The 25,989-nt window shown below is 33.4% G+C and overlaps 3 protein-coding genes across 3 annotated transcripts; 1 reads left to right on the top strand and 2 right to left on the bottom strand.

The window, feature by feature from the left end:
* Positions 1-6,705: 6,705 nt before the first annotated feature.
* On the top strand, positions 6,706-7,359 carry LOC127106711 (signaling peptide TAXIMIN 1). The gene is made up of 2 exons (XM_051044017.1): positions 6,706-6,884; positions 6,972-7,359. The coding sequence occupies exons 1-2, from the start codon at positions 6,775-6,777 to the stop codon at positions 7,093-7,095; spliced, it is 234 nt and encodes a 77-aa protein (XP_050899974.1). The 5' UTR covers positions 6,706-6,774; the 3' UTR covers positions 7,096-7,359.
* Positions 7,360-7,581: 222 nt separating this feature from the next.
* On the bottom strand, positions 7,582-8,502 carry LOC127103249 (seed biotin-containing protein SBP65). The gene has a single exon (XM_051040513.1). The coding sequence runs from the start codon at positions 8,500-8,502 to the stop codon at positions 7,582-7,584; it is 921 nt and encodes a 306-aa protein (XP_050896470.1).
* Positions 8,503-16,843: 8,341 nt separating this feature from the next.
* On the bottom strand, positions 16,844-19,154 carry LOC127106397 (protein trichome birefringence-like 39). Its single transcript, XM_051043692.1, has 5 exons — positions 18,688-19,154; positions 18,432-18,603; positions 17,737-17,912; positions 17,479-17,637; positions 16,844-17,392 (listed from the first exon to the last, which is right to left on the bottom strand). The coding sequence occupies exons 1-5, from the start codon at positions 18,999-19,001 to the stop codon at positions 17,104-17,106; spliced, it is 1,110 nt and encodes a 369-aa protein (XP_050899649.1). The 5' UTR covers positions 19,002-19,154; the 3' UTR covers positions 16,844-17,103.
* Between the last annotated feature and the right edge of the window lie 6,835 nt (positions 19,155-25,989).

The raw sequence follows: 25,989 nt of genomic DNA, 5'->3' as shown, positions 1-25,989 counted from the left end.
ACCAGAATAGAAAACCACTTCACAAAATATTCTAACATTAGTTAGGACATCCTCACAACATAACAAGGAACACCATCTGATAATCTTCAGATATCACTGAGTCACCAGCTTAATCCAAAAGAAACCAGACACAAATTTGGACATATACATTCTCATCCCATTACAAGAGATAATCTTCCATAGATAGCTTAGAACTCCTACCACAATCTCCAAGAGATGAGTAGAAAACACCTCCTTTTGTCTTCAACTTACTACTTTTCTGTTCGAAAGTAATTTGTCTCAGACTTTCCTCAAGAATAATCAGCTGCCATATGTTGATTATCTTGATTCTTCGAACTCACTTCTGAGATAGACCAAATGCCACTGGTTGATTACCTCCTTCATGAATCCTCATATGAAAAAGTCAAATGCCACTTTTTGACCTCTCCAAGTTTATTAGACTTCTCCCAAAGATATGCTGACCTTCCAAGTGAAACTTGAGCTTCAAGCTACATGTTAAACAGAACTTAGATTCTACAAGACATGAACATGTAACATCTTCTCCATCCAGCAACTCCAAAGAACTGCAATGAGAACGACCTTTTTGAAGTACCCAATCTACAACTCTGTAGACCCTTCTATCTTAAGTTGATGTGCCACTTCACCAACTAAGATTCTGATGCTAAACCAAATGTCACAACATTGTGTTTTAACATTTAGCTGTTGAATTCAGCTCCTTCTTCTGCCACTTGAAAGAACTTCCTCCCTACACAGAACAAGAGTTCAATGCTCTCATAGACTTGATTGTAGAACCAAGTTTGAGTAAACAACCTCCATCCTGCAGGTTTGCAGTTAAGTCATCCAAGCTTACACCTTGATGAATTTCTGCTTCTTCTCCAAAGACATCAGACATTCTGATGCATGAGTCTTCAGAAGGACCAGTTAGAGACTAACCCTTCAGCTATACCAAGGATTCTACTTCCTAAAGTAAAGCTGTTTCCATGATGTTAAGAATGTTGCCACTTGTTCTTAACTCCACAGTGTGCATTAGCCAATGCACTTCCTTACCTAGATCAGAAATAAACTGATCCAAGTAACCACCATCAAGACTATGATGTCTTCTTCTTCTTGTACACCCCAAGGCTGAACATGTTTCTTGCCAGGAAACCTTTTCAGAGATCATATGCTCTTGCTGCCACCAAGGAGATAGATCATAAACCAATGTATTATCCTTCCTATGATTCTGCACAGGGTCTTGAAGAGGAGATGTTCCAACATCTTTAAGAACATCAGTTATCTGGAGCTCCAAGGATAATCAATTAAATACTTGTACTTGGCACAAGTAGACATTGATCTTAAATCCTTTCCCAATTATCCTTTCAGATACTTCCACCATAAGAATACTTTGAAAATACTCTTCTTGTGACAAGATCTTCTGCTTGCAAGCACCTCAATAGTTTTGAGAATCTTTCCAGATTAGATTCACCCTTAGGAATGAGAGAGATGAATCCTTCCTTGCAAATGTGTCACACAACAACCAGGACCCATGTGACACAGGTCAACAGCCAACCAGACCCTAGGCTGACCAAACGTGAGGAGGTTAATCAAAGCTCCCCCTCAAATTAACAATCATGGAAACTCCACACCAATATCCATGCATTGTACACAAATGTCTCAACATGACATACACCATCTCTACCAGTGGGAACTAACTCTATGAGTTATGCCTATACATACTTCAATCACACCAATCAGACTCCAGCTGACCATAAGTACTAGTGACAACAAAACAACACCAGTTAATAGTAGATATACATTGCCAGAGCATACTACCTCAACCAACCTCTGAATCTTCATATTCTCACTCCTTGAAAGAACTGCCAATTTTGAGCGTGGTGTTTGAATACCAAGATTCATGGTCCCAATCCTCTTAAATGAAATAGCAATCAGGTTACCCCATTATTAACTTCCAACATCCAGGGGACTTGTCTTCAATCATAACATAGTACTTCAGGGAACAACTATCCAACCCTGATCAATCTACAGGAATAGGACACCCAGCAGGAAATTGCACAATGTCACATCTCAACCAACTCCACTTCTAGAGATCAGACGTCTAGAAGTGACCTTCTTGAGCACACACACAGTTGACCCTACCCTTGTCAACTTAGCACACACAGATGTCTCCTCTTCCAGGTCAGGAGTAGGTTCCAAACCAAAGTATCCCTTTGTTTGACACCTAAAAACATCTGCTCTTCAACCAGTAGCTGCATACTTGTTGAACAACATGTTCTAACATCACATAGAACATTAGTTTAACCTCCTTGGAACAAACCCTCCTTGAAAGTTTTCAAGGTCTTCATATACACTACCCAGGAGAGTACAAGAATCAGTGATCAGGTGATTCTTACCATGAAGAGTGGACTTGATGAGACTCAAGTATCTTTGATATCTTCAGTAGATTATGATGAAATCTTGAATACAGCAACCTTTCATCCACATGAGGGGAAACTACATTAGAGTTTGAGTTTTGCCAGGTATTATGCAGCGGAAATCATAATACAACTCAACCAATGAACACACACTTCACCATATCAGCCTCCAAGAACATACCAAGTTTGAATATGATTCAATACTAGCACAGCTGTCCCACACAAAGGCCAATTGCCAACCTCCAGAGACAGGTACACTCAGTTCCTATCATGAATAGTCCTTCTACCTACTTCAAGGGACCATTCAGGTAAATCACAGAACCTTCCACAGGTTCCAACATCAGTACTAACATAACTCCTTGCAAGATACCAGAAAGTATCAACCATGAATCTCATCCAGAAACAGAACAGGATGCCAGCTCTGATACCATTTGAAATTCTGGCGTAGTCAGAATTCAGATGTTCTATTCCAAGTCATGACATCTGATCCAACATTGTAACTAATACAGAAAGACAGTTATACAAATTAAAACTCTGTACTCAAGCACACTTTCACAGTTGTAACGACATCTGCTCCTGTATTACCTTAGAATGGAAGAACACCTAGTTCTGTCCTTCTTGTACAAAGATACAGCAGAGATCAAACACCACACTTACTTCTGTTGTGTTTGCACAGTTATCAGCATGATATATCAATATCGATTTGCACATCACCTGTTACTGTATTCCAGTTTGCTGGCTTAGTACTCGTGTTTCCTAAACTAAAAGTCAAGCAGGTTAACCTAATTTCCACACATTAGGGAGCTGACAAATAGGCTATTTGTTAGGTTCATTAATTGTAGGTTAGTTGTTATTTTCCTGGATTTTAGCTCAGCTGTTGGATTCCTAAAATTAGCCTGAGAAAACTGCTGAAACAGAAAAACTAATTATCCTACAATTTAGCACAAACTGTCAGGTGTGAATGTCACAACATTCAGTTTGACATCCAGAACATATACCTCATGCTGATTCTGTTATGTTCCTGAAAACAGACTGTGCTAACTTTGCTATACTGTGAAAGACTAACCAGTCTCTACTTCAGTATCAACCTACACGAACAACTGTCAAGACATCTAGTTTGACAGTTTCACTATGATCCTTTGGCCAGGTCTGTTATCCTCTTGAAGACCAGACTTAACTAAATACTGAACTGAGATCAACATGCCTATTATTCAGTATGTGTTGTTAATGATGAATGTCAAAACATTCTGATTGACATTCAAACAGAAGGCTATGTATCAGGTCTGTTATTAACTTGATAAGCAGACTGAATTACAACCTGAGTTATGGCAGACAGGATTATAACATGCAGAAGGTAAACAAACACAGGAAATTGTTAACCCAATTCGGTGCAACATCACCTACTCTGGGGGCATACCAAGCCAGGAAGAAGATCCACTATCAGCAGTATTAATTCAGAGCTAAACTCCCCCATTTACAACTCTTCACTTAATCCCTACCCAATGCAATCTATACCTAGGAACTCCTAGATAGAAACCTCCAGTTTCCATTCCTATCACTACAAATACAATGTAACGTTAAACAACTTGAACTTGCTTCACAGCTTCATTCAAGAACAAACAACTCTTACCTACAGGCTTTGAGTTACAAATACTCTCAGCTTTGAACACTGAGAAACACATGGTAACCTTCCCACAGGTTGGGAGGTTTACCTCACACACACCCCTAATTTTTCATTCTCAGAGGCTTACAAAAACTAGGTTACAATATGCTATTTATAACCTAATCACCCAACTGGATTTGGGCCTTCAGAAATCGCAGCAAACTTCTTCTTTGCTGTTACAAATACAACAGAAAATTTCTGCTACAAATAAGGTCTTCAATCCTAAAATCTCTCCATATATCTCCATATTTGGAGCCTATTCTGATTGAGTCTTTAAGACCTCCACATGGGAGTTAGGATATTCACCAAATATCCTCACTAATCCCAGAATATATACTGAATTAATTAATTCAATTTTCTACACATGTACGATGTCACAGGCATGATGTCGTGACATCGTACATGACATGTTGGTCCAGATGTTGAACTTCTTCAACCCAACATATTAAAACAACAGAGATGATTACATTATTTGTTTTACAAAATTAATGTCAATCCTAAGGTATTAACACCTATTTATAAAAAAATAAAGATCAAGAGATTAGAATTGAACTACTACATGTAACTACATAGGAAAAAAGAATTAAAATTTCATACCAAATACTTGTTTTTGTCTCTCCACAACACTAGCTTTTTCCACTTGCATACATGGTATCAAATCATCATAAAACGAGAGCAAAACCGCCTTCATACCCTTATCAACCTCGTTGAGAGTTTCTTTAGAGACCCAATAAGATTTAACACCTTTAGAGAAATGCTCTGGAGACCAGAATCGCCGCGTCCAGTCCATACATCATACTTTCCTGACAAAAGTAGGAGAGACAACACAAAAATCCTCGTGAGCACCAAGAGAGATATGCTTATCCAGGAAGTAATCGTTCTTAAAATATTTCTAGTTATCGATGTAAACCTTGAAGATCTAGTTCTTGGCGTGACAGAGAGAAACGAGCCCATCGACAATGACATTCTTGGGGGCGGGTGGAAAAAGAGATCTCGAGAAGCTAAAACATTTTCCCTTGATATTCATACGAATACACGAATAGTCGTATAAAACCCCAAGCACATGGATGAAGTTGTGAGCGGGGAATGCATAGATGATTCAGAACCTCCTTCTTAAAAGAGGTTAGTGGAAGTCGAACACCCAACTTTCAGAAAATGCAGGAACAAAAGAGGACATGACATCCCTCAAACTTGTGGCATATCCTTTTCTTGGTCGAAGTTGTGAAGATACCTAAATCTATGGAAGCCCCTATTTCTAAAGGACCAGGCGATGCTTATTTCCCTTGAACAAAAACATATTTGTAGGCTAAATACTCTAGTTCGACCTAGGAGTAACTTTCCATCACTATCGCTGCCAACAAACTAGTTAGGTGAGGAAAGGTCTAGGGTTACAAAACAAAACAAAGTAATACGATGAGAATGGACGGATAAGTAGTGACAACAGAAAAGTGGAAATTGGAGAACAACATATAAATTTTATAAGAAGGATTAGTACAAGGATTGACGATTTAGATCGAACGCCAGGAGAAAATTCGAGAGTAATCTATATCTTGTCCCATTAATCCAATCGAGGGTAAAAGAAACCTAAGTACCCTAGATAGGGTAATCGTTCCATAACCAGCATGCCTAGTGTGAGGTGTTGACATGGAAAAGTAAATGCGACTCAGTAACAAGAAAGCATTAAATGGCCTTGTCCTCTACTACTTTTACTACTGTCTCTAAACGTTTGAATTTTAAAACAATGAAGATGAATCCTCGAAAAATCGACCACATTCACTAAAGATTCCCCGATATCCATGTTGCCCAATAAGTCGTGGGGGCAACTGCTTTGGGTCGATCATATCCCTCTTGGACCGACCACCTTGAGATAGCACATTCCGAGTCATAGCTTTTGGGCCAACTATTATGTCTCAGGAGTCTTTTCCCTACCAAAGGACTATCAAATTCCTTGATGTATGAGATCTATGTCCTGTGCGCATCTAACGATCCTCCGTATTCTACGCATGAAAGATAGCAAAACCGTTATTTCTCTCCCATACACATAAGGAGTGGCGCCGAATCATGTAGTAAGTTTTAAACACAATTCCAATTCACTATTTTCCTTCACATACTGACTTGAGCGTCAAAGTGTTAATCTTGCAGGTACACCCATGCTCCGCTAAATTGGAAGCTCTACTCCGTCACAACTTCCTCATCTCTCTCTATTTCTGGTTCCAAAACGGAACGATATATTTAGTCTATCTCTCACACTCAATCCTTAGAGTTGGAGATCCACAACACTAGTACTTGACAAAGATTAAAAATGATGAATAATATATGAAAAATCTCACACAATTAATTCTCACAAAATCCATATTTTATGAGATTAATCCTAAAGTATCAACAATTGATTCTCTCGAGAATTGATTTTCTCAAGAAGAAGAGAATAATGGTTTAAAATTTAAAAATAATAAATGAAATATGGAGGATTAAGAAGAGGATGAAAAAGAAGAGAATAATGTTTTAAAATTTAAAAATAGTGAAAGATCGAGGATAATGGTTTAAAATTTAGAAATAGTGAAAGGGTATTTTTGTCAACAATTTAAGGTCTAAATGGAAGTTCATAAGATGTAACCTATCTAGATAATAATTAGAAAAGCTGATTAATGGAGAATCTAATCTATCTAGTCCAGAAAAAGGGTTGGATAGTGAAAAGAAACAATGTGCGATTCAAAAGGTGAATGCAGACCTTTGGGTTTTCTAATAGGTCTTCCTTTTGCGTTTCTCTCTCTCCTCCTCTCAATCGTTGGTGCATTCTTCTGGATTATCGGGTAATCTTTTGATTTCTTCATTTCAGATTTCTGTTTCAGTCTCATTGCTATAAAAAAGATCAAAAACTTTGGTTCATATTTTTGCAGATTATTGCTTTCATGCATATGCCCCTGTTGCTTGTGTTTCACGATAATTGTTGAACTTGCTATTGAATTAATCAAAGCTCCATTGCATGTCATGACGTGGTTCACCTCTATGATCCCATGCTGATCCCTCTTTTCTTTGCTTTTTGACAATTTTTGTTATTCTTTTGTTTAAGAGTGAATTAGGTTTTTAGGTTATCACAGTCTGAAAATAGGCGTTACTGACACTTATAATTAAGTTTAATTTTGACACTTATAATTAAGTTTAATTTTGTTATAGAGTAAGTGTTGATGTCGTATTTCCGGTGTCAGTGCTTCGTTATTAGTGCATTGATGAATTCTAGTTGTATAGAATGAAAACAGATTCATGATCCCTCTTATTTTGCTTTTATTACATGATGACATACCAATATTAGAAAAACAAATAAGACCTATATCTATGTGTGTAAATATAGATACACAATACTTGTATTGTTTTATAGAATCAAAGGGAAATTGTTATTATTTGCCGCTACATTAAGGTAGAGTTTGCGTAAAACAGATTATTTATAAACACACTATTCACTTAAAAGGCCTTAACACACAAAACTCACTTTGCCTTTGATCCAATGCTCTATTTTGGTTCTGATTCTCCATCTCCAACAGCAATAACCTTAGTTGTCTCTGCTATTTCTGCTACGGTTTCACCTATGGCACTCAACACTCCACCACTCTCTTTTCCCTCTTCACTCTTTTCTATCACTTTCTTAGCTGGTTTCAATATGTTTTCTCCAATTTCTAGCACAGTTTCACCTACAGCTCCCAACACAGTACTTCCACCTTCACTAACCTTACTATCCAATGGCTCATTTACCATATGCAGATTCTGCACAATACCCACTTGAGAGTCTTCTTTCTTTCCCTCAAAGCCTTTTTCAACTATGGTTTCATCTAGCTCTTGTTCTTGTACTCTCCTTGCTGCAGAATCAGTAACAGTAACCTCCAATTTCTCCTTTACCGAATGCAGATTCTGCACAACGCCCACTTGAGATTCTTCTTTCTTTCCCTCAAAGCTTTTTTCAACTATGGTTTCCTCTAGCTTTTGTTCTTGTACTCTCCTTGCAGCAGAATCATCGCCTTTTACAACTTCCGCATAGGTAGCCAACACATTGCTTTCCCTATTTTTGTTCATTTTTACTGAGTGTTGTGTTTTAGTTTCCCCCAACACACCTTGCTTTTTTGCTTTGCCTCTCTCTTGAACTCTCTCAAAGCTTCCGACAGTGTTGCTTTCGTTATCCTTCTGTGGAAGAACTTTAACTACAGTTTCACAAACAACAACAGGTTTCGTTTTTCCTTCTCTTTGGTCTTGCTTTTTTCCTTTAGCAGCTTTATCTTGAGACTTGCCTCTATCACCATGCAACTCTCTGATATCTTGTTGTTTCTGATTATTATTACCACCCTCTCCTTCATTTCTTTGTTCCTGGATTTGTATCTCCCCGATCTCCACAAACGTCTCACTGAATACTTCTCCACGATGTACTTGTTCAGAAGCCATTGTTTTTGTTTTGTAATCTCTCAATAGAGAACAATGATACACTGTTTTTCTTTCAAATTATGGTTACTGAAGAAAAAAGAAGGTGAAGTCTGGTTTTAAAGGAACAAGATAGGGGCATGTCGGTTTGAAGTCTTAAGTTTGAAAAGGACATGGAAGGACATGTGGTGTAACAAATTAGGAACTGTCTTAAAATCAATGGAGTGACTCAGCTTCACAATCCAGTGGTAAGTTTTATGGATTCTAACAGTGCCAGGAGCTAGCTTGTTAGGTTTGAGACACGTCAAAGCTTATAGGAAGGAATGTTTTCCTTATACACTACTCTGGAATACACTCCATTGGTTAGTTTAGTCATGTTTGGATTGAAGTTTATCCACTGATATTTGCTCTAGTGAGATAGTTTGAAATAGTTTTATAGAAACAATTTATCACAAGTCCTATGTTGTTTTAAGGTGTTTAGATATAAAAACAAAAACTTCATTTTGTCTGTTATTGAAATAGTTTATTCATAAACGCCAAGCCTTTGTTTGTAAGTTTGAAGGGACGGGGAGAAAGGGTTTCGAAAAATAATTTTTAAAAAAAATATAAAGAAAATTTTAATTTTTTCTAAAAAGAAGATTTTATTTAGAATAAATAAAATAATATTTATTATTAATATATTTTTAATTTTTAAAATACAAAATAACAAAAATTATATTTGAATAATTTGTGTAAGTCCTCCAAAACATTCATTTTAATATAAATTTTGAATTTTTCAAATTAGAAGATTTTTGAAGGTTTTAACTTGTCACCCCTAAATTTATATTTGACATCCCTCGTAATTTTAAAATTTTAAAAATATTCTTGCTATTATTTATCAACCAAAATTTACTAATCTTCAAAAATTTAACTCTGACTAACATTCAAAAAACAAAAATTTTGGTAGTACAAATAAAAATTTTGATACGCATTTGTAGTATTTTTGGAATTTCTCGCATTTGTACCGGACTTCTAAAAATTTCCAGTGAAGAAATATCAGGAATTTCAAAAATTTCGGCATTTTCTTGGAAAATCATAAACTCATCGAAAATTGTCAAAATTTCGGAAAAAACAAAAACTTATGCAAATTTAACATTTTTCGGAATATCGGAAATTTCAAAGTTTTCGATATACAAGAAATTCGTGTTGTACTCTAAGTTTTCGGTAGCAGTGTAGAAATTGTGTGGTCCAGAGCCGACAGGGTCTTCTACAGATTCGTAAATAGATTTTACGTAGTTCTCACCACTGATGCAATATGTTTTCTATGTTACAAGTTTAATTTAAATGTTTTCCCGCCTCTATATGATATTGATAATATACTTTTTATATGATGTAAGTGACATATATTTGAGTCCCGGTCTAAAGTATTAGCATGATCACAAAATATTGACAAACAACATAGTATTATTGTTATGACTGTTCGTTCTGATACTGCAAATAAGAAATAAGGTAGGAAATATAAATTGATTATGGGTTGTGAGATAGGAGGAGACTATAAAATGAAGAATGCATCTGAAAGTAGTAAATCCTCAGAGGACATTTATAGTATGAAAGTGAAATGTCTTTTTAGGCTGAGATCTGCGTCGAGTGGTAGCGGTTAAAAGGTGATAGTTATGTGTGGGTTGCACAATCATAAACTATATAAGGATTTTGAAGGCCATGACATATTGAGTTGTCTAAAAGTTAATGAAAGACAGTTTGTGAATGACACGATGAAGTACAACATGGCTTCACTGTACATAGTTACTACTTTATTGGTGCAAGCAAAGATGTTTGTGGTTGCTTCATTAGAATAACACATGGGTTATCTTGTGTGTGTCAACTTGTAGAAGAGTCAGACTACAAAGAGATCATGCATGAAACCAACTAGAAGTCAACCGTTAAGTATGTTGGGTCAATTTCCTGTTTTCTTGCATCTAGATATTGATGACATTGTTGATGTTGGTGACAATGCAAATTGTGGTTTTCGGATTATTGCGACTTTACTTGGATAGGGCGAAGAGTCATGCCCTTTGATTTAGACGCAATTAAATACTCAAGTTCATCAACACCCTCAATTATTTTTCAATTTGTTCTATGGCACGATCTTTGAAATTAGGACTGTGTTACAAGTAGAACCCTTGGATGTGTAGGATACTGATAAATGGATGACAATTCTTGATATGGATTACTCTATTGCTTGTAAATACAATGTCTTATTATCTCCCTGTCAAAGAGACTTAACGTTACTTTTTCCCCTCTTACCTTAGCTCTACCTATTGTATACGAAATATGCATATAATTATTGTTGTTGGTTTTATCAACAACAATCATTAGGTTCAGTTAAAGTTAAAACCTGATAGTCAATTGCCTCCCGTCACTGACCGTTGGAGAAAGAAGTGTAGTGAAGATGCAAAAGCATGAGAATCAGCATATATAGGACACATTAGGCACTGTGAAGATGAAGTTAGGAAGACATCATAATTTGTCTTGTAATCTTGTATGTAGCACCGTTATGCAGGAAAAAAATTGAACATATTTATGTGAAAAATACCGAACATTTAAGCATTTTTTTGAAATTCTGGACTCATTCTGAAAATTTTAAAATTTTTGGAATATTGGAATTTTGTGATATTTCATGGAAATTTCATAATTTCCGATATACATCTACCAGAAATTTTATAATTTTCGATAAAACACTTCAGGCCTCTACCGGAAATTTTACAATTTTCGGTATGTTTTTTTTGAAAATTCAAAATTCACGATACACGTGTCTTTGAAAATTTTCGTTATAGACTACAAATTTCCGGTTAAAACCCGTACATTTCAAAATTTTCCTAAATTTATAAAAGGGTATAACGGTAAAAGTGTGGGGGTGACAAGTTAAAACATCGAGTTTTTGGTGTTATGAATAAATACAAATCCTCCAAAATCATTCCAACCAAAACTCTTCTATTCTTTTCACTTAATTCTTCCAATTTTTGAAATCCTCCCCTCCAAACTTCTAAATAAAACCTAAGTCTCTTTGCTACCATTTGAAGCATTTTGAATTCATTTTAAATTGTAAAATTAATTTTGACATGTTTGATTATTCTCAACCATAATTGATTTTATTTTAAAATTAGGATTTGTATTTTTAAGAATGAATGTGATTTGTGATTTTTTACATTAAATTTTTTTGTTCAATTCACTCTTATGAATGTATTTAAATATAAATTATTTTCGACTGAATCATGATGCACTTAACCTTTAATTCAAATGACTTCCTTGGAGTTCCTTTAGCTAAGGGTATTAATTTGAACATTGTTATCTCTGATCTCATCAAAGAGGGTCATTGGGACATTACTCAATCTTTAAGTGAGTGGTTTCTTTTTCTGTCTACCGTGATCCATCATACTCTTGCTCTCAATGACAACCATATAAATCTCCTCATTCAGAATCACAATGATTCTGGTGTGCTTTCCCTTAAAAATGCATACATTTTCAAGTAAAGACATTTCTCGAAACCTGCCTGGGCTGCTTATATTTGGAGTAATGATATCCTCCCCCAAACAAGTCAATGCTGGTTTGGATACTTATGCATGAGAAAGTTCCTTTTGATATAATTCTTATGTCAAGAGTCACGTCTTTGACCTCTAAGTGATGCCTCTACAATTCTATAGAAGCCAGCACAATTCATCTATTTTTGAAGTGTAGCTTTTCCAAGATTCTTTAGCATTGGCTTAGGAGAAAGTCTAGCATCCAGTTGCACCCTGGCTCCTTAAAAGATTGGCTCAGTTTTTGCAATCGTGGCAGGTCTAAACAGTCATATCTGGTTCTGAAGGTTGTTGTCATTTTCTTAATAAATCAGATTTGGTCCTCCAAAAACAATCTTAAGCACAAGAACCATAAGCCTAGATGCAGTTACTCTATCAATTGGATTATGGGTAAGGTTAAATTGGCTGGAAACAACACTTTCAACACCTCTTCAATCTCAATGCATGATTTTACTACCATAAAAGCTTTAAAGCTTAATATCTGCCCTCTTTTAAGGTTAATATCTGCCCTCATAGAGCCCATAAAAGAAGTTCTTTGGACTCCTCTTAATCAATGATGATTCAAGTGCATTTGTGATGGGGCGTTCAACTCTAATACGAACATAGCGGGTTGTGGTGGTATCCTTAGGAATATAAAAGGAAATTTTCTTTTAGAATTTGCATAAAATCTTTTGACTGAGTCCCTTATTTATGCTAAATTCTCAATTGTTTTGAAATTCATTGAAACAATTAAAAATTATGACTGGTTCAAGCTTTGGATAGAAACAGATTGTATCACAGATTGTCAAAGCTTTCTTCAACTCCCTTTTAATCCCTTTGAGGATGAGAAACATGTGACGGCTTACATGCTTAGATCCATCTAACAACACTAACATCCTTATCAATATATATATATATATATATATATATATATATATATATATATATATATATATATATATATATATATATATATATATATATATATATATATATATATATATATATATATATATATATATATGAGAAAAATGAATATGCACTGTCAACCAATGAGACCCGTGTATCCCGCCACATTACACTTTTATTTCTTTACACTATATATATATATATATATATATATATATATATATATATCACTTCATCCCTATTGGGATTAAGAACGATTTTGTAAAATATAGGTTAAACATACATTTCTTTAGGTTTTTCCTCTTTTTGAAGAGGCTAACTTAGTTCCTTTTTTTATATCATCTTTTCTTTTCACTATATGAGTCTTTATTAAAAAAATTTGCTTAGTTTGTAATAATTTTAACATTCAACCTTTAATTGTTAACACTTAGTTTCTACAATAAAGATTAATATTCAACAATAAAATTAGATATTAACAAACAATGTGATTTGTCATAGAAAACATACAACTATTGATTGCTATAAAATAAAGAGATAAGATGAAAGAACAAATGTAAATTTTTATCTGAGAAAGAGTGTGTGTGGAAGAGAATAATTGGATTGCTGGAGGTTTGAGAGGGAAAAATATTCGGCATGGTGTGAGGAGATATAGATGAAAGAAATATGAATTAGATTAAGAGAGTATTGGTATATCAATTATGAATTTGAGTCTCACATTGGATGAAAAAGTGGACGTTGAACATTTTATAAATGAGAAGACTCGTAAATTTAATGCCTTGAGATTTTGGATTAATATGTGGTGTCCAACTCATTTAGAGCGAATGTTGAAAGTGTAATGTGATGATCCTCAAACCCGTTCATGATCCAACAATGATATCAAGGCTTGTTTCGATCGGAACTCCTTGTATTAAAAGTCTTACTTGCTAATGTGTACAGATAGCGTGTCTGCTGAGTGTAAGCAACAATAGTGCAAGTAGACATGGATGAAAACAAGTTTCAATTTGAGGGGGAACATACCCATAAAAATGATAGACTCACACTTAAGAAGGAGAATGTTGGTATATCAAGTGTGGGTTTGAGTCTCATGTTGGGCGGAAAAGTGGACGTTGAACACTTTATAAATAAGATGATCCATAAACTTAATGTCTTAAAGTTTTGAATTAATACGTGGTGTCAAACTTATTTAAAGCGAGTGTTGAAATCTCAATATGACGATCTTTGGGCCCATGCGTGATCCAACAAAATTTGATTAATAATAAGAGAAGATGAATGGTAAGAGTGGTTGTCAAGCTTATTTTTAACAAAACTATTCTTTAAATTAATTAATTTTTATTTTAAATGGGGTCAACTTGAAACCAATCAGACCGGCCTTTAAAAAAACCAAGTTTAATAAATCGATTCATAAAAGTAAAATCTCTTTTTATCATGTTTTTTAATAGTTTAATCGATGCTACAATATTGATTCAATAAACTGGACTGAAACATTTTGGCCGCTCGACTTATTTTTAAGCTCTGTTTGATAAAAATACTTGATAGCGATAGTTAATAGTTTATAGTTGATGATTGGTAGCTTATAGTTGATGACAAATAGTTGATAAGTTAATTTGAGTGTTTGGTAAATTGGCGATTACACTAGCTCATAAATACAAAATAACATTCTTAATTAAGAAATTGGTGGTCTCATTGTCTTTCTAGCAATGTATCCTCAAATTCCTTTCAAGTTCGAATTGTTCTATTTTGAAGGCAAAGTAACAAATCCTTATCCCTTCCAATTAGTGGGAACTCAAACAATCTCAACTTAACTTGGTCTTCAGTGACATCAGGTGGTTTGCACATCAAAGTTGTTTCATTGAAGCGTGCAAGATGCTCCCACAAGCCTCTAATCGCATTCTCGTCGAACGGATTCTCTCGTAAACCTAAAAGCCCATAATTCTTAATATCAAAGTTAACAGGGTCTGCTGGTACAAACCCCTCGAAATTTGTCTTTCATCGGTTCTTTTATAGTAATTCCCCATAATTTGAGGTGGTATAACTGTCATGGTGATTTCCTTTTCAGAATCAAAAGAACTTAGTGGTTGCTCATATACTGGGATTTCTTCGTCCAAAGCTGCTTCTCTAACTTCTTTTCTGATAGCACGTGCAATTCTTTCAATTTTTGGATCCAACATTATTAACGTTGATCCTGAACTACGCATACACCAACAGAAAATACCTCAGTAGCACTATGATAAACAAGAAAATAAAACAAAAAGCAATAAAAATGAAAAACTTAAAATAAAACGTCACACAATGTTTCCTTGTTGAAAATCAACAATCTCTAGTAACGACGTTAAAAACTTGATGATTTCTCGACAAATATACTGATAATGTCGCAGTAATGCAAAATATCAAATCTACAGAGACTGCTTTTAAACAAGACAAAATATGTGCAATATATACATAATAGTAAAAAAAAAAAGGGATTTTCAAGTTTGCAATGCGAAAAATAAATAATGCTTAAACAGAATTACGAAAACGGTTAGGTTGTGTATTGAATCTCATAGTTCTCTATTCTGGATTTTTGATGCCTTGTATGAATGATATTATCACTATAATCCCACGTCGAATTAACAAAACCGCTATAACTGATCTCTCACGAAATAACTCATTAACCACAACTCAGAGTTTCCTATCCTTAGTCCACCAGCGTAAGCATGATTAGACGATGCACAAAATGTTAGGCCCATATGCCACTACTCAGAGTCTCCTATTCCTATTCAACTAACGTAAGTACAACAATTGTTCTATGTCCAACACATTGACTAAGGGTCAGTATTCCCTATACGCCCAAAATCAATTTAAAAAAGTATCTCACATAAAAAATATTAAGAACAATAAGCAATTGAATAAGATTATAGATCAAAAAGTTCATACAAAGTCAAATCAACATACTACCTAACAATATTGAAATAAGTTCATCATAACACAACCTAGCTTAGAGGAGCTTAACTATTAATAACTCATATTACAATACCAAAAATAATAGATGAGAATAGCATGTGAATTCCCTTTAAGTAATGACCTCTAATGACTTTCAATGTCCTCAAAATCATCTTTGATACTGCGAAAACCGTATTTTGCTCTCCAAATTTTTTAACCCTTGCAAAAGTGCAGAATTTTCGTTTTAAAATAGCTCATAATGAATCAGGCGCGACAGAAAAAGGGGTTATCACGTGTGTGATGACTTGCATCGCGCGATGCGACTAATACAGGACTATCGTGTGCGCGATGTTGCACGTGATTATTCAAGTAGACGCACGCTTTTGCTTCTTTTTCACCTGATTTTTCACTAAGTCCAATTTCTTCACACTTAGCTATTTTTTCCTCATTCTTTGGTCTTTCTTCTTCATTTTAGCTCATCTTTCACTTGTTTTGATCTGATTCTTCGACTAATTTTATGCAATGCCAGACTATCATCAATGTGGTGTCTAACTTATATAAAGTGAGTGTTGAAAGCTCAATGTGACGATCTTTAGACCCCATTGTTACCCAACAAAATTTGATTAATAATGAGAGAAGATGAATGATAAGGGTGATAGTGATATGATGTAGTACATATTAACATTAGAGAGTAAGAATAAATTTTTGTTAAAATAATAAGAGTATAAATGAAAGAAAAAATAATTAAGTTAGTTCAAAGCTTATTTCAAATTGTTTTTGAGAAAAAATCCATAAACTAATACTAAAAATTTCAAGCTAAAATATAAACAACAGATTTACGGAACAAAACATTAAAATCTCTTTTTTTTAATAAGCCTTTTTGATAACTATTCGCACTAATCAAACACTCGTTGATTATTTGAGCACCAATATGACATGACATGAAATATGGAATGCAAATTGGCCTTCAAATCGGACCAATGATGCTTAGAAATTATAATAGCTTTAGTTTGCAACATCATTTCAATTTCAATGCTTTAAAAAAGGGAACTTCATCCCCTACTTGATTTACAACCAAGCAACAAATAATATTTTCTAGTACAATTAAAGGCAAATTTCTGCCTAAACAATCAACATTTACAATTTTAGACATTAAACCATCTCAAACCCTTTTTATTACCCAAAACCTCAAATAAATTATTTCCTAGAGTTGAAAACAATGAATTTTCCTCTAAAAGTTGAACCTTATACACAATTCAAATTGTCAATGAGAAAGTGCTGCATTGAGAAGCTCATTCCATGTATCAGGAAGTCCTGGAAGACACCAGTGACTACAATCTGTTGCCATAACACCACTATAACCTTCTGGATGTGCATCTTTTCTGTCCTGTGATAAAGTTGTCACATCTAAGAAATTAACTGGTTTACTCATCCTTCTCAACACCTTGTTCACTATCACCCAAGCCATCGGCGTCCCTCCCGGATACTTTGATCCGAAATACGGTTCTTTCTCACTCATGCACGACTTCGACGGTTCGTTCCAATCTTTCCCCCTAATATCATGCAAAAGTATTTTAAACAGTCTGAAGATTATATAATTAACTGACAGTGTAAAATATATTTACGCTAAATAACTTACTGGTAATGCACCGGAGAAATTCCTAAGAAAAAGACTTTGGTTTTTGATGGATTAACATTTTCTTCAACCCATCTAGCCCAAGTTGTTAATCCTTTGTAGAATGCAACAAAACGGTTCATGTCTTTATACAACTTATTATTCTCTTGAATATAATCCCACCTATCATCAATTTCATGTCACAAAAATAAATGTTAGCATCATTAATTAAATAATCGTCGCAATAACAAAGATGCGATCGCGAAGGAATTATGATCCTACGGTTGCGCGTTTCCGGTGTGAGTCCACCAATGCCATGTGTTGAAGATCAACACATCCATTCCTCTCCAAGCTTCACCATTCTTGATTGAGTCAAGCTTCAAAACTCGTCCGGCTTTATCATGATCAAGGTCTACCAAATACGCCGTGCGAAATAGAAATAACTCGAGCCCATATTCCTAAAAAAAGGACAAAAAATATTAATGTTCAACGAATACTATTGCAATCATCAATAATTTTACCCGGATTTGAATCGTGATAGTAACGTCTAATCGAGTAATATCAACTTTTATCGGTTAAACTAGGATTTGATAACAATTATACTAAAACACATTATTATGGAAACTTAAATTATAAACAAACATAATTAAAAAAAATAGTCAAATTTTCTGGTAGGTGACAGAAAAAATAATGAAAAAATGGCTTTTCCTTTTTCACCATAAATAAATAATGCATTTGTGATAACTGAAACTCCACGTCTGTTCTAACAGTAAATGTCCCCAACACAATCACATTCACCCTTTATTGCTCTAAACTTCATATTCAAAACTAGATCAGATTCAACTGTAACAAAATTTTAGTTTAATTTTGGAAATGGCTCAAAAGCTTGAAAAAGCACTTAATTATCCTAACATCATTAAAAAAAATCAATTTTTTGCTACATAATGGTTTCAAAACAATGAAAGAAAAGAACAAACCTCAAATGTGACAGAAGAAATAGCATCTCTCTGATAAAATGTAGCCTTAGAATTTGGCACAGAAGCATGAATCATACAAGCCAATGAATTGAACTGATTTAAGCTCAAAGAATCACCAACAAACATAATCTTTTTCCCTTTATGTCCCTTAACAAAGTTCAAACCATTGAATCTGCAAAACAGTTTTCCAACAACCCATTTAGCTTAAACTAAAAACAAAACCAAAAACAACACGAAATGTTGATAAAAATTGTACCTTGGTAAGTTACATGAAAATGGCTTCCACCTATATTTCTGATAAAGTTTATCTTTTCGTCCATGTTTCTGACAATTGAACTGTGGATCTATGAAAGGACATGTTGAAGAATCATAGAGAGGATATGAAGCGTCGTACACCCATTTTCCATTGAAAATGTTACACGTTCCTGCGGTGTTACTGGTTTCAAAACTTGTCTCATTACTGAAAGAGTTAAAAAAATCTGCTTTTGTTTGGTCGGAAAACAGAAACAGAGTAAGAAACAGAGCATGAAACAGAGTATGAAACAGAGCATTTACAAAAACAGAACCCATTTCCTCAGTTTTCGATCCCAACCCACGATTTTTTTTGGAATGAAATAAAGGACTAAGAGTGAAGATAAACTTTCACATAATCATGTTCTTATATAATAATGTGTCTGCAAAAAGAACTAGAGAGAGAGAGAACAGAACACTTTTGGTTTCTTGTGTTTTTATTTTATTTTAAGATTATTTAATCTAATTTAATTTAACTCTACAAGAAGATAAAGTGAAATTTTAAATGTAACCTTTTTAACCTTAACTTCTTGTGGGGTATGATGTTACCTTTGCTTTGAAACTTCTTGGAATCATGTTTCATGTGATTCAAAAATAGTACTAACACTTTAGCTACATTATATAGAAAAACAAAATTGAAAATGTCCTATCATAGAATTGAAATTTTTTCTTACATAAGGTTAAAATAATGATTGGATTTTTTTTTGGCTATAGACATGGGTCTGTGTGATTTCTGTATAAGAATAAAGCAGAAGCTTTAGTAACACTTTAGTAGAATTTTTTTTTGTTCAGGTGTAGAACAGAGAATAATGGTACTTGCTAGTTGCAACTTCCATTAGGAAAATGTTGCTTTCATTAGGTGACAAATTTGAACAAAAACAGATCATTTTCGTGTTTATTTTTGTGGTATTAATTTCTAGGAAACATATCATATGTTTGTGTTTTAGGTCTTGTAATTACAGGTAGATTAAGATTTTAGTTAAGTTGGTTCTCTTTATTGAAAATTATAGTTATTGGTATCAAAAATGGGGAAACATGAATCCCCACAAATGCATGGATCTCCTAACCAAATTAGTTACTAATTATGTTCTTTTTATTGAGAGGGATGCTTGGAACAATCAGATATTTAAGAGTATATCTTGAATCACACATTTGTGCTCACACTAAAATAAATTTTGATGGGTCTTTTGTTGTTGAGGTTTATGTGCATTTCTTTCATTTTGTTATGTGGTTTAAGTTTTAGTTGTGTGTGTAAAGTGTTGGGAAAAGTGGGTGGATGAAGCAAAATTATGTGAAATGAAAGCAAGTGAGGGCCATAGTGTATAATGTTAAGAGGGCCTTGTAACTGTGTGATCTACAAAAATTTAGCAACCATTTGGCAGATCAAATTGTGTATAAGTGAGTCCTATAATTATTATAATTATAATTATTCATATAATCATGTTTACATGATTAGTAGTACATACTAAAGAATATTTACTAAATGCATAGTAAAGGTATTTGAAATAGAATGTTGATGAAAATTGAAAGTGTATTGAGAATCATCAGAGTTGTAACAAAAGTAATTTAGTGAAGATGTCAGCAATTTGATAATGCGAAATAATATGTATGATCCATACATGATTATGTTTTTCTCGTACAAAATTCATATTCATCTCATTATGCTCAATGTATTAATGTTAAATCAGATTTTCATAAAAATATATCGCACTTAGGTTATCACAATAAATTAATATGACCTTCGTTTCATCGTCCCAAAATAAATTCCTAAAATAATATGTTTCCAAAACTATCGTTCCAAGGTACTCGACTTAGACCTTATCAAAACAAGATATGTTGTCTTTGTGCATACCACAAGATCAAATATCTTATGTGTAAATATATACATCCTCCGATCACTATTATAATATAAAGTTCATCCAAGCTATTACATTTCATTAGAAACATTCTTATATGAAATTTTTCAAAAAATTTTTGAAGGATCAAATTAAACAAACACATCACTGTAAGTAAAAAAAAATTAATCCAGAGACAAACTTTTTGTTAACTTACTATTTTATTTTATAATGAATAAAATCTTCAAAGGTCAAATCCAGATACAAAGAAATAATAATAATTGCTAAATTTTACTAATTAAATAAGTTAAATTAAATTTCAATGATTAATTAATTACGTAAAGTTAACCCGAAGTTCCGTTTTACTATTATAAATGTATATCAAATTATTTAAAATATATAATAATATATTCATAGCGTGTCAATCCATTATAATTATTATTCATATTATTCATACTTATATGAAGACTCAGATAACATTTTATCCATGATCCATGAGCTTTGATCATCAGTCTATCCACATAATAGTCTCAATGCTTTAATGTTATCTCACTTCATAATAAAGCTCAACTACGGATACTTTAAGAACATTGTCCTTATGTTTAATGAGATTTCATGATTAAGTCACACTTAATATTTCATTAACCGAACTAGCTATTCTAGGGACTTTATTATTTTGAAAAAATAAACATAACAAACAAATATAATTTATTATTAATAAATAATTATATACAAATATCAAATTCTTATAAAACTATTGGCCTATAGGGCTTGCACCAACATATCTAGTTATAACTTTTCCCTCTTGGTTGAAAACTCTCTATCGACGTGAAAATCACACAGTTGATAGATAAGAGTCTTGCCACATAGAAGATACACTCAGCCATCGCCTTCTAACGAACATATGATGTGAGTTCATCTACCTTTTCCAAATATCAGATGTAGGTAATAATACACAAATAAGTTGAGGGAATATGATAGGGTGCCAATGATAGCGGGAAGCATGCACCCCACCGCAAAGGTAGGAACAACCTCTTCCGTTGGAGAGTCTATTTCCTTTTCCTATGCCTTCAATCCTTGACTGTGAATCTAATGACCAACAACGGTAAAAGCATGATTTGAAGGAGTACATGGTTTTGGTGACTTCTCGGCAAGTATACCAATAATATCGCAGTAATAAAAAGATATCGATTCCACGAGGACTTATAAAAAGTAATGATTGGGGGGGGGGGGGGAGTTTGGATGCGAGAAAATAAATGTTGTTATGAATTAATAAGAAAGCAGTCAGGTTTTGTATAGAATCCCTTATTTCTCCCTGTTGATGTCTAATGCATTACATGAATGAAAATGTTATTATATTTTCACGACGAGTTAACAAAATCACTATACCAATCCCTTGGTGTATAGTTCACTAATTATCACTCGATGTCTCCTATCCCTCTTCAACAATCGTAAGTGAAATTAGGCAATGCACATAATATTAACTCAACTGCCACTACTCGGGATCTTCTATCCATATTCAACCTGTGTAAGTACAACAATTGTCTTAGTTCCAACACATAGACTAATGATCAGTCTTTCCTATGTGCCCAAGATCAGATTAAAAGAGTATCTTACATAAAAAGCATTAAGCAAAATAAGCATTTGAATAGAAATATAACTTCAATTATTCATGCAATGACAAATTAAACATATGTCCCAACAGGTTCAAAATAAGTTCATCAAACAAAACCTAACTTAGAGATGTTTAGCTACTCCTAACGATACAATCAAATACCAATTGATTAGATGAAGATTGTATCTAAAAATCCTTGAAGAATTGGCCTCAAATGCTCTAAAAATCGCCCTTTGATGCTTTTTACCGTTACTTTCAGCCTAAAACACATAACCTTTGAAAAGATACCAAAAACTCCATTTTATACAGTCAAATCAGTCCAGAACGCGTCAAAAAAGACCCAGAAAAAGAACTATCGCCCGCGTGATAAATTTCATCAAGCGCGATGCTGACTTTACTTTTCTATGACACGCATGATGTTGCGCGTGATTATTCCTGTAGCTGTACATTTTTGCTCATATTTCCACATGATTTTCACTAAGTCCTTATGTCTTCATACTTAGTCATTTTTGCATCTTTCTTTGGTCTTTATTCTTCATTTGTTCTCCTCTTTAACTTGTTTTGATCTGTTTCTTTGTCCGAAAACATACAATGACAGAGTGTCATCGGGTTTCTTTATGGATCTTCACAAGAACGCGACTATATATATCGATGTGGGCTACTTTAGTCAAGGGCCAAAAGACGACATCTCAAAACTTACTTTCCAAATAATTGATAAAAGCCTCATAATTTTTTGATGAGTTCTTGAATGATATGAGCTCTTCAGGGATGTTAGGCTTGGCGGTCTCTCCAAAAAGAGAGAAAATGTTAAAGAAGGAAAGTATTTGTTTTGAGGGTTTCAAATGGATGCACAAGATTTGGAAAACCTGGATGAAGGCCTGACAATTAAGCTTTAACCAATAGGGAGCTACACAAAGGTGGTACACGGTCTCCCCATATCTTTGAAGACCACATCATACATTGGAAAGGAACAATCGGTCCACAAGCTTAATATCTGATTAATGGTTGAAAGGGTGTGTACTAGCAATCCCCAAGGCACCCACATATCAGAATGAAAGGTAAGAAAACAAACTAGACAACTTAAAGTAAATGGTAGGCATCCCCAAGCAATATAAATTCACATAAATATGTTGTTCAGTCATTCCTGGATCCACGACCAATACATCAATGATGTATTTGACTGTTATGGCCATCTTCTGCATGTGCGCAAAAAAAGTAGTGACTTCGAGGATGGTCATAAAGTTTTTCTATATTTTTGTTTCCACCATCCCTTGGTCTGGGAAGGGAGAAGACATCACATAAGGTGTCACCTCATCTTAAGATGGTGGTGCCTCTATTCACGAAGGATATATTTCCACTTATCCAAGAAAAAACGTCTAACAAAACGATTGTTTCACAGAAGTAGAGAGACATAAATTGATCATAAGACATACTCATCATACATAAAAGGACAACCCTACATGAAGAACCATGAGGTAAGGACATAACTCGACTTTAGTGTCTAAGACTTATAAGTCTACTATTTTGGATTGGGTCGGGTCTCAACCCACTGAATCATGTCATTTAAACCTTAGAGGATAAATCATGCCAATGAATAGACGTGCCAAGAGACAAAAGTGGTCCTAACAAGGTATCCCTCTACGATCCATTAGATGCAGAGAATCATGGGACCTCAATATACATGTTCTACAAGATAACTGTTTTAGAGAAGCTTATAGGGTCCACTAACTTAATCATCATAATGTTTAAAGGTTTAGAGAAGCTTATAGGGTCCACTGACTTAATCATCATAACGTTTAAAGGTTTAGAGAAGCTTATAGGGTCCATTGACTTGATCATCATGATGTTTAAAGTACACCCTCTATCGCTATATACAACGTACTTAGGATCATCGTCTTAGAGCTCATCCTCATCACGTTCATCAGAATCCCTCAAAGAAGATAGATCGTTCTAGACCAATTGTGATTTTGCAGAAGTTAAGTGTATGTTTGGTTCCGCGGTGGAAAAAATAATTTTTAAGTGATTTGATTATGTAAAATTGATTCTGGTTAAATGTAAGTTAAATGTAAAGTGATTTATATTTGAATAACTTTATGCAAAATCAAATTAAAATATAAACTTCAATATGAAAATCACATTTAAACTCAAAATCTACTATTATAATTTCAAGCAGGATCAATTTTATGACTAAATCAATTTTATTTTAGTAAAAACCAACCCTTCAAAATCATTGGAAAATTAATTCTACACATTAAATGAAACATACACAAACATTTTTCACTAGATTTAACTCAGATGGTGACTTTAACAACATAGTCTCTTTTTCAAATAATGTAGCATCCATACACATTAAAAAGCGGTGAAAAGGAAAAATGGATGGTTTAAATATGTGTTTCAATATATCAAATACTTTTACATTTGTTTTATAAGAGTTGTATGTGATTAAGAAAAACTTTGGACCGAACTTTTCTATTTTTTTAAAAGAAATTATCCTATATATTTATATTTTCAAACTTTAGTATTATATTAGTTAAAAACTTAAACTTAATATTTTATCCTTATTGAGAAATGAAGGGCTTGAAAAATTTGATGAGAATTTAAAAATGAGAAATAAGATAGCGAAAGATAGAGACATAAGCAAGAAGGGGTCCTATGAATGGTAGTGGCAAGTGGCCATGTTCGTACTGTCTTGTTCTCTTACTTGAAGACAAGCTGGACTCAACAACTTGTAGTGTAGTGTAGTGCAGTGCAGTGCTCACCGGCATTTGAAGCAAGATACTTACAAGTCAAACTCTGACTTGTCTTTATTAACAAACAAAAACATTTTTTATAATTACGCATACTAAAAACAAGGGCTTCATAGGGTGAATCAAATAGACACTTTTAGTATACATGGAATGAAGGCTAAGAAATTCTGCACTCAATTGGTGTAGATGTATGCAGCGATGGAGCTACTAATTCTATAATGGAGGCAAGTGTCTCCACTAGTGTTTCATTCATTCTCATATAATGTATTTGTATATTGACACTTCTATGTAATTGATACGCCCTTTATAAGTTTTTTATTTGAAAAAAATGTAAAAAAATTCGTCAGTCCATGCTATAATTTTTTAGTACAATGATTAATATAATCAATTGATATGAAATATAAATATTTTTTTAAGACAATAAAATTGTATTCATGAATTATTGTAGATGTTATTTTTAATATTTTATATCAATATTCTAATAAAAAATTGTTTATTTATATTTAATTAAATATGTTATAATATTTTTTTTCAAATGATACATATTTTAAATTTAAAGTAACACATTATTAAAATATATACCAACAAATATCTAAATTGTTTTAAATCTTATATATTTTATTACTAATATAATATTAAATGATTCAACTATTGAATTTATTTAGTTAATTTATTAAAAAAGAAAAGTTATAAGAGACATAATTTTTTTATCTAGTTGTTTAATGGGTGATAATTCAAACCTACACATTTGTATTAAAACAACTATCAATTAGACTTACTTAATATATATATATATATATATATATATATATATATATATATATATATATATATATATATATATATATATATATATATAAAATAAAAATGAGATTAATTACTATGTATTGTCAGTGTAAAAACTTTGATATTGTCGATTCATCACCATCACCCATTTGTATTATTTTATAGGTTTTTACAATAAAAGTCAAACTTGTTTTAATATCCAACGTCTATGATTAACTGACGGTGTAAAATCTTTTTACATTGTCAGTGTATTTTAATTAAATTCATAAAAAATTATGTAATAC

The sequence above is a fragment of the Lathyrus oleraceus genome, chromosome 7 (assembly GCF_024323335.1).
Source record: "Lathyrus oleraceus cultivar Zhongwan6 chromosome 7, CAAS_Psat_ZW6_1.0, whole genome shotgun sequence".
Taxonomy (NCBI): Eukaryota; Viridiplantae; Streptophyta; class Magnoliopsida; order Fabales; family Fabaceae; genus Lathyrus; species Lathyrus oleraceus.
The sequence above is the reverse complement of the archived record's forward strand: the minus strand, read 5'-3'. Positions and strand labels throughout refer to the sequence as shown.

Coding starts and splice junctions, on each gene's coding strand:
- LOC127106711 (XM_051044017.1), top strand. CDS start 6,775: ATGTGCGATTCAAAAGGTGAATGCAGACCTTTGGGTTTTCTAATAGGT. Junction 6,885..6,971: donor GCATTCTTCTGGATTATCGG/GTAATCTTTTGA, acceptor ATATTTTTGCAG/ATTATTGCTTTCATGCATAT.
- LOC127103249 (XM_051040513.1), bottom strand. CDS start 8,502: ATGGCTTCTGAACAAGTACATCGTGGAGAAGTATTCAGTGAGACGTTT.
- LOC127106397 (XM_051043692.1), bottom strand. CDS start 19,001: ATGGGTTCTGTTTTTGTAAATGCTCTGTTTCATACTCTGTTTCATGCT. Junction 18,604..18,687: donor TTTTCATGTAACTTACCAAG/GTACAATTTTTA, acceptor ACTGTTTTGCAG/ATTCAATGGTTTGAACTTTG. Junction 17,638..17,736: donor CACACCGGAAACGCGCAACC/GTAGGATCATAA, acceptor AATTGATGATAG/GTGGGATTATATTCAAGAGA.